The sequence below is a fragment of the Chenopodium album genome, chromosome 26 (genome assembly GCF_948465745.1).
Source record: "Chenopodium album chromosome 26, dcCheAlbu1.1, whole genome shotgun sequence".
Classification (NCBI taxonomy): Eukaryota; Viridiplantae; Streptophyta; class Magnoliopsida; order Caryophyllales; family Amaranthaceae; genus Chenopodium; species Chenopodium album.
The window spans coordinates 28054641-28066973 of record NC_137859.1 but is presented as its reverse complement, the minus strand read 5'-3'; the positions used below and the strand labels follow the sequence as shown (position 1 = coordinate 28066973).

The 12333-nt window shown below is 37.0% G+C and overlaps 1 protein-coding gene across 2 annotated transcripts; it reads right to left on the bottom strand.

The window, feature by feature from the left end:
• Positions 1-8010: 8010 nt before the first annotated feature.
• LOC145617484 (uncharacterized) lies at positions 8011-11822 on the bottom strand. 2 transcript variants are annotated; one of them, XM_081672186.1, is made up of 4 exons: positions 11515-11812; positions 10982-11145; positions 9067-10362; positions 8011-8370 (listed from the first exon to the last, which is right to left on the bottom strand). In XM_081672186.1, the coding sequence occupies exons 1-3, from the start codon at positions 11588-11590 to the stop codon at positions 10354-10356; spliced, it is 249 nt and encodes an 82-aa protein (XP_081528312.1). In that variant the 5' UTR covers positions 11591-11812; the 3' UTR covers positions 8011-8370; positions 9067-10353. The 2 variants fall into 2 exon arrangements, with proteins under 2 accessions (XP_081528312.1, XP_081528313.1); XM_081672187.1 differs by lacking the exon at positions 9067-10362 and having other exon boundaries at positions 11515-11822.
• Between the last annotated feature and the right edge of the window lie 511 nt (positions 11823-12333).

Genomic DNA, 12333 nt, shown 5'->3' with positions numbered 1-12333 from the left:
CTGCGTTCTCCCCACTAGCCTCAAATCTCCCCTTAGTGAGCATCTCAATTGTTCCGCAAAGGAACCGGAAAAGAAATTATTTTGGCTACTCGACATTTTCACTATGCATTCCCTCTCCTTAGGCAATGACCCATGATTCCCTCCCCCGAATAGTGACTCAACATCTAGGTCAAAAGCGCTTTCCCAAAGGTTGTAACGTAAGGGCATAAAGGGTGAAGGTAGGCTAAAATTTGAAATTTGGTGGTTTTCCTAATAGTGAAGCAAAGAAGGCGCCTTTCTTAGAATCACAATCAAGTAATCACCAATCCAAACAAAAATACATACACCCCCAAGCTTATTCAAAGCTATACTCACAAGAATATGTACAAAAAGCGTAAACGCTTCTCCCCCAAGCTTAAATGAAGCATTGTCCTCAATGCTAAGTAAGAGACGGCACCTACCGCCTGGAAGAACAAGACGATAGGCAGCTGCCCAGAACTTGAAATGTAGACAACTTACAAAAGTACTACTTCTAAGAACTTTTGTAAATTTCTCAAATTTTGTTAATGAGAATGTGCCTTCATTTCCATACTTGTCTTCATTATGAATTTTGTAAAAAGCTCCGCTTGTTATGTGAACAGGCGTATCAAGCCATAATTATATTCGTGTCGCCTGCACAAAAGGCAGACGGCTTTACTGTTTACTAAGCGTCTGCCCCAAAAGTAGACGCCCTTAACCAATCTAGAGCAGCCGGCTGCACCAAAGCAATTAACCCTACGAGTTTATTTTTTAATTAAGTCCAACACTTAACGTCTATTTACCATAATAAAAGAGGCCTATGGCCGGATAGTATATTAAAAGAGGCCAATGGCCGGATATTAATTAATCAATAGAGGCCGACGGCCACAGTATGCTCCAACATGAGTATGACCATCTGCTCTTACATGAGTCAGATAACCGGCGGCGTCTATTCCGGTGAATTTGTCGTGGAGAAGCATCTCCCATTTGGGTGGCACATTGCTTTACTAATACATCAAGCGGCCCAACGGAAAGCTAAGGCAGCACTTGTAGTTGTTTAATTTAATCTAAAGTGAAATCTAAAAAGCATGGAGTTTTCCAACTGTTCTAATACAGGTGGAAAACAGCTACTTTTCACGATTAGAGGCTAACGAGGCCTTAGGCCGGATGCGCCTGTTTTTGCTTTGGGACAAGGCGGACAATTCTTTTTCAATCAATAAAACTAAGTTAAAAAACATAGCATCTTATTTATGTTAAACGAGGCCTATGGCCGGATGCAATCAAAGGATCGTCTGCTCTACATGGCCGTCTATCGCTTGGTTTGGGGCATGCATACTCTTCTAAGTATCAATAATTCCTAAGTCAATCAATCCAATCAACCGAAACCAATCGACATCCGTTCAGGTGCAAGGACATTTGCATGGTATACAGGTTATAATTACTTAGACAAAAACATGCAAAGAACATAGCTTTAAAAATTTTAAGGCAAAACATCAATATGAACAAACTCGGCCAAACAGCCGAATGCTTCATCAAATTAAAAACCAATCACCAAATTAGATGATTGGGAATGTTAACTGGCAAAGCTAGGAATTGTCAAATTACCTGACCCCTTTGTCGGTAAAGAAACACACAAATACTCGGTATAAAGGACGGAAGATCAAATACATGGCCATTCGGCCGCAGAAGAAACACATAAAAAGCTTAAGTAGCAGTAGAGAGGTTTTCATTTGTGGCAGCCGCACCCTTGTCGTCTGATGGCTGCTCTCCTTCCTCTTCATCTTCGTCCTCCTGCTCATCTTCGGAGGAATCCCTCGAGGAGATGGTTTCCTCAGCAGCAGCCTTGGCCGCATCCTCCGGAGCCTGCTTAAGGAGTTGGGCGTTGAAGTCTTTGCCGGCTTGATCAAACTTGGTTTTCCAAGTAGCATAATCAATACAAGGCTGAGCCACCTCCCATGCCATCTACCTGATGGCTTCGTTGTCCTCCATCATTTGCTTGACGAGGGCCTCCATCTCCTCCTCGGCTTGGGATGTGAACTTAGCCTTCAGCTGCTTCTCCTAATTGGCCAGGCGCTGCTCCAGGCGGACCGTCCGCTGCTTGGCCATCTCGGATTCCTGCTTGGCCTTGTCTCAAGGCCTCTCCTTAAGGCTTTTTACTTCAAACTTAAGCTCAGTATTCTTGTTCCGAGCTGACTCCAGGTCCCGCTTTACCTGCAGATTGGCATCCGCCTAGGAATACATCATATCAAGTGTCAGTAGCTCATTTTGACCAATATCAAACTGGGGTCGGTCTAAAGTGGAGGCCGCTCGTTCTTTAGCAGCCGTTACCTCTTTGGATTTCTCTTGGAGAGGCTTTCTAAGCCCATGGACCTGCAACATTTCTTTGGTCATCTAGATGACAGTCGGCCTTAGTACAGGAACTGTAAGATGGAAATGAGTTAAGGGAAGAAAATTCAAATATTCCATATCTATGTATTAGTATCAAAAGTAGAAGTGGTTTTTAGCATCCGGCTGCACCTCCTCCTCTTTGTCGGGACGTCTCCTTTCTCCAACTTAGCCGACAGTAGTGTTGGGTTGCTTAAAGCTACCCTTCGATGCCTTGTTGACATCGGGTTTGCTGATCTCCCTATCAACTTCGAGATGGGAGCCGTCTCTACATCCTGGATTTGCCGGAAGCGCTCACATTACCCGCCCTGGTCTTCTGAAGTTTGGGGTCGGATGGTTTTGAGGGAGAAGGTTTGGTGGAACCACCTTTCATTAATAAAAGAGGCGTTAGAAAACATGCGTACAAAAAATTAATCTAGCTCAAAAATACCAACTTTGATAAACATCTACCTTGGGTGTCTTGCCTGTTTTCTACTCGTCATTCGTCCGATTAAGGACTTTCGAGCGGTACATGGCTGTAGAGGTTGCAGCCGGCTTTTTTGAGGCCGAGAGTTTTTCCATTGCTTCATCTGCACAAAGAAACAAGAGTTAGAAATCTGCAAACAAACATTGGAAGAACAATTAAAACATCAATAAATAAACGGCCGACTACCTCTCGGCATCTGGGTACTAAGGCCACAGGCGACCAAGAACACCCCATCCTTAAACCATTTGTATAGGGGAATGTAACTCTGAGGGATAACTTCCTTGTCACCCTGCTCATCTGTCCGAACGGACACTTTGAACAAACCCCTATCAAAGATCTCCTCTTGGGCCCGCCTAGAGAGAGGCGGCAGGGCACTCTTGCCATCCAAGAGGGGCGGATCGTTATTCCACCAATTAAATTTTTGGTTTAGTCGTCTGTCAAAAGAATGGACTATGTAGAGCTTTGTCCTCCAGTTCTTCCATTTGTTCTCTTTACCGACTGCCATCATGTACCCCTTGTAGGTGGATAAGGTGTACCAGCCATCCCCGCCTGTTTTGGGCGCTCGGCTAAAATAGTGCATGTGGGCGAATGCCTCAAAGCTGGGATCTACCCCTACCATTTCACATGCAGCAACAAACTCGATGATATTAATCCATGAGTTCGGGACAAGTTGCTAGAAACCCAGTTGGTATCCATCCAAAATCCTCTCCACGGCCGTATAGAGAGGAAAGCAAAAACCCACCTGAATGGTTGCCTCATAGCAACCAAAGGCTGTGTCGCGGTAACTGGCCAGGCTCGGCCATGTGACTATGTCATCCTTACTTGGCACAGGTAAGGTATAGCCATGCCCCATGACTTTTTTTAGTTGAAAATTGGAAAGGTCGGATGTCATGGAGCTCCGCTTTCCCAAAGGAGCGTGATGATAATAGGGCGCATGTTCCTTGCGGCGAATAGCATACGGCTCGGCCCATCCTTCGCCTTTTTCCACTTTCAAGGACTCCCTTGCACTGTCTATTCTAGCCCGCGCCTTCAGAATCAATGGAGGGGCCTTCAGAAGATTACGAGGCTGAATCTTCATCAGAGCTCTCGCTAGAGCTGAGGGACCGCCAGCTAGTGCTAGCGGGGTCCTCCCTCAGACTCTCCTCCGGCACCTGTCCTGAAGGCCCGGGTCCTGACTGGTTTTCGGCCTCCTACAGTATTGAATCACTGGGAGTGCCGCTAGAGGTTGGGGAGTAGTAATAAGTTGGAGTTGGAGGGGGGTCAGAAGAAGGGCTTGGAGGGTTATCAAACACCTCATTTACAGGCGCCCTAATAGCGTCGTCTGAATAAACAATCAACCCATCCGAATGGTAGAAAGAACCATCCAAATTATACTTTCTTGATGTTCTTTTCGTTCTTGCCATAGTATCCTGCACAGACACAGAAACGGTCGGATTTGGGGAAGTTCGCAAAGAAGGATCCTTGACCAAGCAATTGGCACCGCTAGTTCTAGATTCACCCGTCCCCGGTGACCGGCTTATCACTATCCTATGTCGTGCCGCGTGCGTTTGGGAAAACATTTTTCAAAAAACAAAGAAAAAATGCAAAGTAAAAGAAGAGAACAGACGGTTACCTTAGAAGAAGGTACTAAAGAGACGCTTGGTTCGCTGGAACAGGCGGAGAGAAAGTCGATTGTCGGATGCTTGAAAGTCAGGTCTTGGAAAGTCAGAAGTTCTAAGATTCTCCAAAGATTCGTGCAAAGGTGTGAATCTAAGGGGAGGGTCAACCTTTCTATTTATAGAGGGGGGTAAACCCTAGTTTTAACCGCCACAGTAAAAATTCAAATTCGGCCAACCGAAGGCCGACACCTGGCACAGGAGACACGTGGCAAGCGTGTGTCCCCTGTGAGGGGAAAATGATTTGTGTATTTTAACCCTGTCACATGGCCCAATCAGAGCCTGACACGTGTCGGTGGAAGGGGCGCCACTTTGGACCGTCCAGATGGTGACACGTGTCTGGCAGATCTAGCCCCTTGGGAATGGCGGCTTTCAAGGCCTAAATCCCAAGGGGCCCTGCAAAAAACGGCGTGCCCTTCCCTAGGTCACTGAACCCTAGGAAGGGCACACATCCCAAGGACCTATAAATAGGGAACATTCCCCTCATTTATGGGGATCTGATCTTTTTACAACATTTTTGACATAACTCTGATTGAATACCAATCATTGTCTGATCTATCACTCTCAAGAGATTGAACACCTAAGCTTGGAATCTGAGCAAATAACCTGCTTTCTGCACGTTTTCACTCCGAACCCTTACTAACTTAATCTTCGGAGGCGGACCACCGACCATTCGGTGCTCCGTTGTTTTGCAGGTACAGGCGCCTCTTGCTGAATCCAATCTTAGTGTTGTAACTCTCCCGAGGGACACAAACCCCAAAACAGGCCTACCAGTCATACACCTTTGATGGCATAGGTAAACATGGTGCAGCTTCCTCAGATTAGCATCAAAGTGTGAAGCTTGGGCGTGCCTTGAAGCCATTCTATGGGCTAGTGCTCAAGGTAGGGATGAAGTGCTCATCCTTTCAGACTCGGTGTTACTGCAAGAAAATCCAAAGGCATCTAAAGAAGCCGATATTTCTATGGCTTGCAAGATTGAAGAAATTAATAGGGCGACCAAGGGCCTTAGGAAATGTTCAGTTATTAAAGTTATGAGGGATCAAGTGCAAAGGGCTAATGACGACATTGCAAAGAAATGTCGTTGCACCCTCTCGGACATGATTATTTATTTGTAGTTTTCTCTTTTTCCTTTGCCATTGTACAAAAAAAATAAATATATTACATCCCTAAATTCGTTAACTAGCCCCATCTAATGGTTAACTTTTCCTTTTTATTCCACAATTCTTCATCATGCTTTCCCTAAATTTCACCTTCACCAATTTTTTTCCTTCTTAAATAAAGTTTAATTTCTACATACATATATATATACACTAGGGTAGATTAGATGCCATGCACGGTGATCGATCTATAGTTATATATAACTATAGATTATTGATTGATAAGTATTTGTATCATAAATTACTAAATTAGTCGAGAAATAATAATAGTAAATGATATGTTGATTTGGTGATTGCATTTTTTTATTGTAGCTTCTAATACATAACTAAAACAAAGTAGGTAAAAAATTTGAGTAATAATTTCTTATTTCTAGGTCATAAATTATTTTAAGAATATGACTTTTGGTTTAATAGTTGTCCAAATTTATTTTAGAAAGATTTGTGAAATCTTTTTATTTTAAACACTCAACTTCTTAAGTAGAAGAAAAGTCATTGTTTAATTATCTAACTAATTGTAACAAATGTTATAATCTTGCACACAAATTAGTGTTATACATAGAAGTATTGAAATCACATATAAACTATTAAGGCCCTGTTTGATTCACCTTAATTTTGCTGAACTGAAATTATTTTTACTGAACTGAACTTATTTTTACTGAATTGAACTTAATTTTACTGAATTGAAATTATTTTTACTGAAATTAAATTATTTTTACTGAACTGAAATTATTTTTACTGATTTTCTATTATAATTCTTCTTTAAGAAAACTGAATTTTACTGAACTGAACTTATTTTTACTGAACTGAAAGTATTTTTACTAAACTGAAATTAATTTTACTGAATTGAACTTATTTTTACTGAACTGAAATTATTTTTACTTAATATTATTTTTTTAAGGTGAAAAGAACAGGGCCTAAATGTGTTTTAAAAAATTAGTAGTTGCAGAACTAAAAAAAGTAGCAACCCAGGGCAACGCCCGGGTTATACACTAGTGAAGACATTAAGGCCCTGTTTGTTCATCTTATTTTCACTTTTTTCAGGAAAAATAAGTATAGATAAGTTTAGATCATGATTAATAAGTTCAGATAAGATAAGTTTTGGAAAAAAAAGTTCAGATAAGTTGTGATGGTTAACCAGGGCTACCCAAGTGCAATTTATAACTAAAATAGGTTCTAATAAGGGCTAATAAGTTCAGATAAGTTCAGATAAGTTCAGATAAGTAAAAATCAGTTGAATAGAACACATCCTAAATCTATAACATTATTAATGCTCAAATGAATAACATGATGATATTCTCACGTGTCACCTTTACTTATTATGACTAGGCGCTAAATGAGTAATGACATGACAAACCCATGAATCTTTCAATTAAACTATATCATTAGTGTGTCTATTCAATCACTCTAATAATAGTTACATTATATTACAATTATGCAATAATTAATTGCATTAATTTATCTTCCATTACAAGTATTACAAGTTATTCCTCATAATTATTTTATTAACCACATATTAAATATTTCTTTTGATTTTTGTTTATGCGATTGCTTGAATTTGTTATTGTCATAGTATCAAACTATTAAATTTTATAGCTATCATAAAATATTGACTATTGCAAAGTTATACCTCGTATTATAAAGACCCGAAACATCTTTTGGGATAATAGCTAGTTAACATTTTTTTTTTTTTTTGAAAGAAGTCCTAAAGAACACGATAAATTTCATGACATTTACAATTGACAATGAAAACGAATTTAACAAAATCAAACAAGAATTAATCGGAGAAGGGCTAAGAATCCAAATACATAAATATAACAATTCGGCATATTCTCGATTCATTGTCTCATATAACTTTTTGAGTGGATCCGTCGTCGCTTCACAATTTTGTAAGAAAGTAAATTTTTGTGCTGATTCCGTAACTCGAATCCGAGCCATAATCAATAGTAGCCCCGCACAACCGGAGACCAAATTAAGCACAAATAAAACCTTGTCTTTCGAAGGAGTACGAAAAACCTTGTCTTTCGAAGGAGATCGAAAAAACCTTGTCTTTCGAAGGAGAAAAACCCTTTCTTTCGAGGGAGACATTATTGTAACCTAAAACAAACACTAGACGAAAATATGAATTGGCCACCGGTTCAAAACCCCCTTATGCCACCGGTTTTGAACCGGTGGCCAGGTGGGGGGGGGGGGGGTGGCAATAATATTATTAAAAAGCCACCGGTTCAAAACCGGTGGCAAAAACAATTATTGCCACCGGTGGCAATAATGCTTCCCGCAATTTTTTTTAATGGTATTAAAAAGTATTGCCACTGGTTAACCGGTGGCAATAATGTTCATAAAAAACAAAAAAAAAAAAAATTTTTTTGCATTTATTTCACTTCAATTGTAGCAGAAATTATACATATATGTAAATTATATGTAAAAACACATATATATTCATCAGTATCTAATAATTGTACACTTTTTAAGAGTGAAAAAACCAAATTAATAACTACAACTAAATTACTCATACAACAATTCCAATTTAAAACAACTAAATTAATCAAATTACACAAAACTAAAATTCCAACATTAAAAACCAAAAAAACAAATTTACAATAAAACCAAAAAAAATTACAACATTAAAATTAAAAAACAACCATATAACACCTAAATCAATAATCCTGCATCTTTTTTCTTCGATTTACCATCTACATCCAAATTAATACACCTGCATCAAAAAAAAATTCGAATAAATAAAAAAAATAAGCTGCGAAAAAAAGATAAAAACAAGAACTGTATAAGATGCGAACAAAAAAAAAACCCATAAATCGATTTAAATCGGTTAAATAAACCCAGAAAAAACAAATAATATAAACAAAACCAAGAAATTAAACAAAAACCCAGAAAATTAACCCAGAAAACTAAAACCCAGAAAAAAAAAAAAAGAAAAAAAAAACCCAGAAAAAAATTAAACAAAAATCCCAGGAATTAGTGAAAACCCGAGAGTTAAATCGAACTAAAAAAAATCAAATTGATTTTCAAAACGAGAACTAAAAACAAAATGAGAATTAAATCGAACTCAAAAAAAATAAACTGATTTTCACGAACTAAAAAAAAAAATGAAAAAACCTAGAATTAAATCGAATAGGACCCAAAAGGAGATCCACTTAGAATCGATTAAAATCAATTAAAAATCGATTTAAATCGACGAAAACACTAAAAAAAAATCCAAAATCGACTAATTAACCCAAAAAAATCAATAACTAGTAATGAAACAAATACCCAAAACACAAACCCAGAATTAATTGATTAAAATCGAGTAAAAACCCAGAATTAATTGATTAAACAAAAACCCAGAATCAAAAAACAAAAACCAAGAATTTAAAATCAAAAACCAAGAATTAATTTTTGATTAATCACAAACCTCGTGCATGTCTTCGTTGTGCATGTTTTCATGGTGGTCTTGATGATGGTGCACGAACTCAAAAACAAGGAGAAGGAGAAGAGGAGATCGAAGGAGAAGAGGAGATCGAAGGAGAAGAGGGAGAAGGAGACGAAGGAGATGAGAAGGAGGAGATCGAAAGAGAAGGAAAGAGAAGGAAGAGATTAGATGAGAAAGAGAAGGAAGATCGGCTGAGTGAAAGAGAAAGAGAAATGAAAGAGAAAGAGAAAGAAGAGAGGGAGAGCAGGAGAGAGAGAGAGGAGAGGGACGGCTGAGAGTGAATTGAGGTAGGGTTTGGGGTATTTAAGGGGGCGTTTTTTTTTTTAAATTGCTAATTGCCACGGGTTCAAACCGGTGGCATAAATGGTAAAGGCCACCGGTTCGGTTTGAACCGGTGGCAATGTGAATTAGCCTAACCCGCCCATTTTTTAAGCCACCGGTTTTCAAAAACCGGTGGCCATAGAGCGGTGTTTTTTTGTATTTTTCTACTAGTGAAAAAGCTTAAAACAAAATAAAGATTGGGGCTTTCCACCGGTGAAATCCGATGGAAGCCCCTTGAAAATTGACGATGGAGACTAGGTTTAGGAGAGTGAAGAGAGAAAAGGAGGCTAGGGTTTTGTCGCCTATTAGGAAATTATACACTAATAGCTAGTTAACTTTAAAAATATGAATATTTGCATTAAAACTAGGTATATATTTTTGTAAATAGATATTGTTGTATTGGGCATATGTAAATGTTTTGATAAATGGAAAAAGTTGTGTATATATATGTATGAGGGAAATGTGTAAAAGAATAATTATTTTTATTTATGAAATAATTGAAACGTAATCATTTTAAAGGAACACCAAAAAGGTAAATGTAACTCTCTTTTAGGAACTTAGGGATACCACATACTATCAACACAATTTCGTAAAACAAGATTATTATGGATTATTGACAACATAATTGCTATGAAGTACTACGTACAAATATATTATAATTAGGCATTGCATTTAAAATTCTGAATGTCCTTTAATTAAGGCTATACACAAACAATTGAAACACATAAAAGTGATAGTATAGAACACGATTACAAGATTTGAGTCCAAAGTATTATATTATATATAGTTGTAACCACGAGATTTTTATATAATAAATAGCCTTTAGTATGAATTACATTAGTTAAATTTAGATACAACTCATTTTACTCTTATATATCTGAAGAACACTATAAAACCAAAGTTGAATAATATATATAACTCCTTTCCCTTGGCATGAAAATGGGCAACTTACTTTCCCTGCAAAATAAGAAAAAGGATCACAATCAACGTATGTTACTCCTTTCATTGTTCTTGATTTCAAATTTCATTTTTATTTTTTGTGTATATCTTTGGGTTTTAAATAACATGGGATGTGTCAAATAAATAAATAAATAAACATGGGCAAAATAACACTCATTTACATGAAATATGACCCCATCACAGTGAGTCGACATTTATTTGTCGTTTAATTACATTGACATTAATTTATTCATTAAACATGCTTCGTAAAATTAAGGTTGTGTTAAATAAACTTAATGATCGACATGTATATTTGGTCTTTCCCTTCTTAAATAAAATAAAAATATATTTGGTCTTTAAAACTATTTTGGTGACATTATCGATTATAATAAATTCATGTCTGCTACGGAGTAGTACAAAAAAAAAAAGAAAAAAGTGTGCACACTAGAATTATGAGTATATACCTTTAGTAGTTACTCCGTAATTAGAGAAACGTAGATATATAGATGTATGATCAATTTCAGAAATGTGTTAACAGCAAGTTTAATCACTTTAAAATGTTTTTTTTTTTTTTTTTTTCAAGGGGTTCATTTAGAAGTTAAGAAACAATCCATTTGAGTAAGTGAAAAAGAGTTACCATTTTCCTAATATTGATAGCAGCTGGTTGCCTTGAATTTGTGACAACTTTGTGATGTATGTAAGGATTTCTTTTATATGTCTCTGGAGGTGGAATGTGTGAGTGTGTCTCCGGACCTCTATAATCAATCTCATATACATCTTCTACTTTTACTTTTGATTCCCCTGCAAATCAAATGTATCAAACATTAGAAGAATTTAAAAACCGACTAATGTACAATTTATTGAAAGCGGTTATATATATAACATATTTGATCTTTGATATCACATTTTAAGTACTCGTATTTATCAACTAATCTAGTTTCCGCCCATCTTATTATTATGAACTAACCAATACTTGATGACAAAATCAGTGAGACATTGGTCTAGTAGATAAGACTGAGGGACTATGAGGTATGTGACTTAATGGTTATACTTCCTTTAAAAAAAAAAAAAAAAAGTTACGTGACTTAATGCTGCACTTTGTGGCTCATTCACATCATAATTATTTAAAAAAAAAAAGAGTTTATGAGAAAGATTCAAATCGTAACATACCTAAAATGATGAAAGGATTGAGTAAAAGACAGAAGATCAAAATAGCGAAAACTCTAGAATACTTATTGAGCTCCATTGAAGTAAAGTATATATAATTTTACAAATTTTTGGTTTTTAGGTATGTAAGAAGAGCATGAGAAGAAAGGCTAGAAAAAAAGATGAGATGAAAAGGCAATATTAGTAGGAAAAATCATGGGTTTTCATTGTCAAAACCGTTGTATTGGTGGTAAGCACAGCAAAGCAATGATGTGTAATTGGAATTGAGTTGGAGCATTTAATTTGAGCAAATGTGCCATACAACACGACCCACATACTTTGCAATTGTGCCATAAGCATTAAAGTTTGTTTGCTTTTTTGCATTTAATTACTTCCTTAATTTCCCTTTTCAAGCTTCTAATTTATGGAGTGTACGTACCAAAGAGGTGACTTAAAAGGAGAAACCTCATCTTCTTTCTAATTAATTTACCATAAATTGCCTTCACACCCAACTCACAACCAACTTGCCCTACTCTTTTTTTATAAAATTTAATTGCTTGTCTGATCATACAGGCTAAAAAGGGGTGTTTAGAACTTGAGTTGAATGAGTAGGCTAGTGGCTATAGTTTTACTCCCTCCGTCCCCAAATGATAGTTCCTTATGGGCAAAAATCACGGGAATTAAGAAACTTAAATAAAAGTAGTAAAATTACATTGAAAATATAAATTTACATTGTATGTAAAATAGTAGAGAGAGAAAGTAATAAAAGTACATTGAAAAACAAAATTTACATGGGAAAGTTAAATTTGCACAAATATTGTTGTACTTGGAGGAAATTTTGAT

Excerpts from the sequence above, each read along its gene's own strand:
- LOC145617484 (XM_081672187.1), bottom strand. The coding sequence starts at position 11,590 with ATGGAGCTCAATAAGTATTCTAGAGTTTTCGCTATTTTGATCTTCTGT. Across the intron at positions 11,146-11,514 it reads CAATCCTTTCATCATTTTAG|GGGAATCAAAAGTAAAAGTA; the intron begins GTATGTTACGAT and ends TTTGATTTGCAG.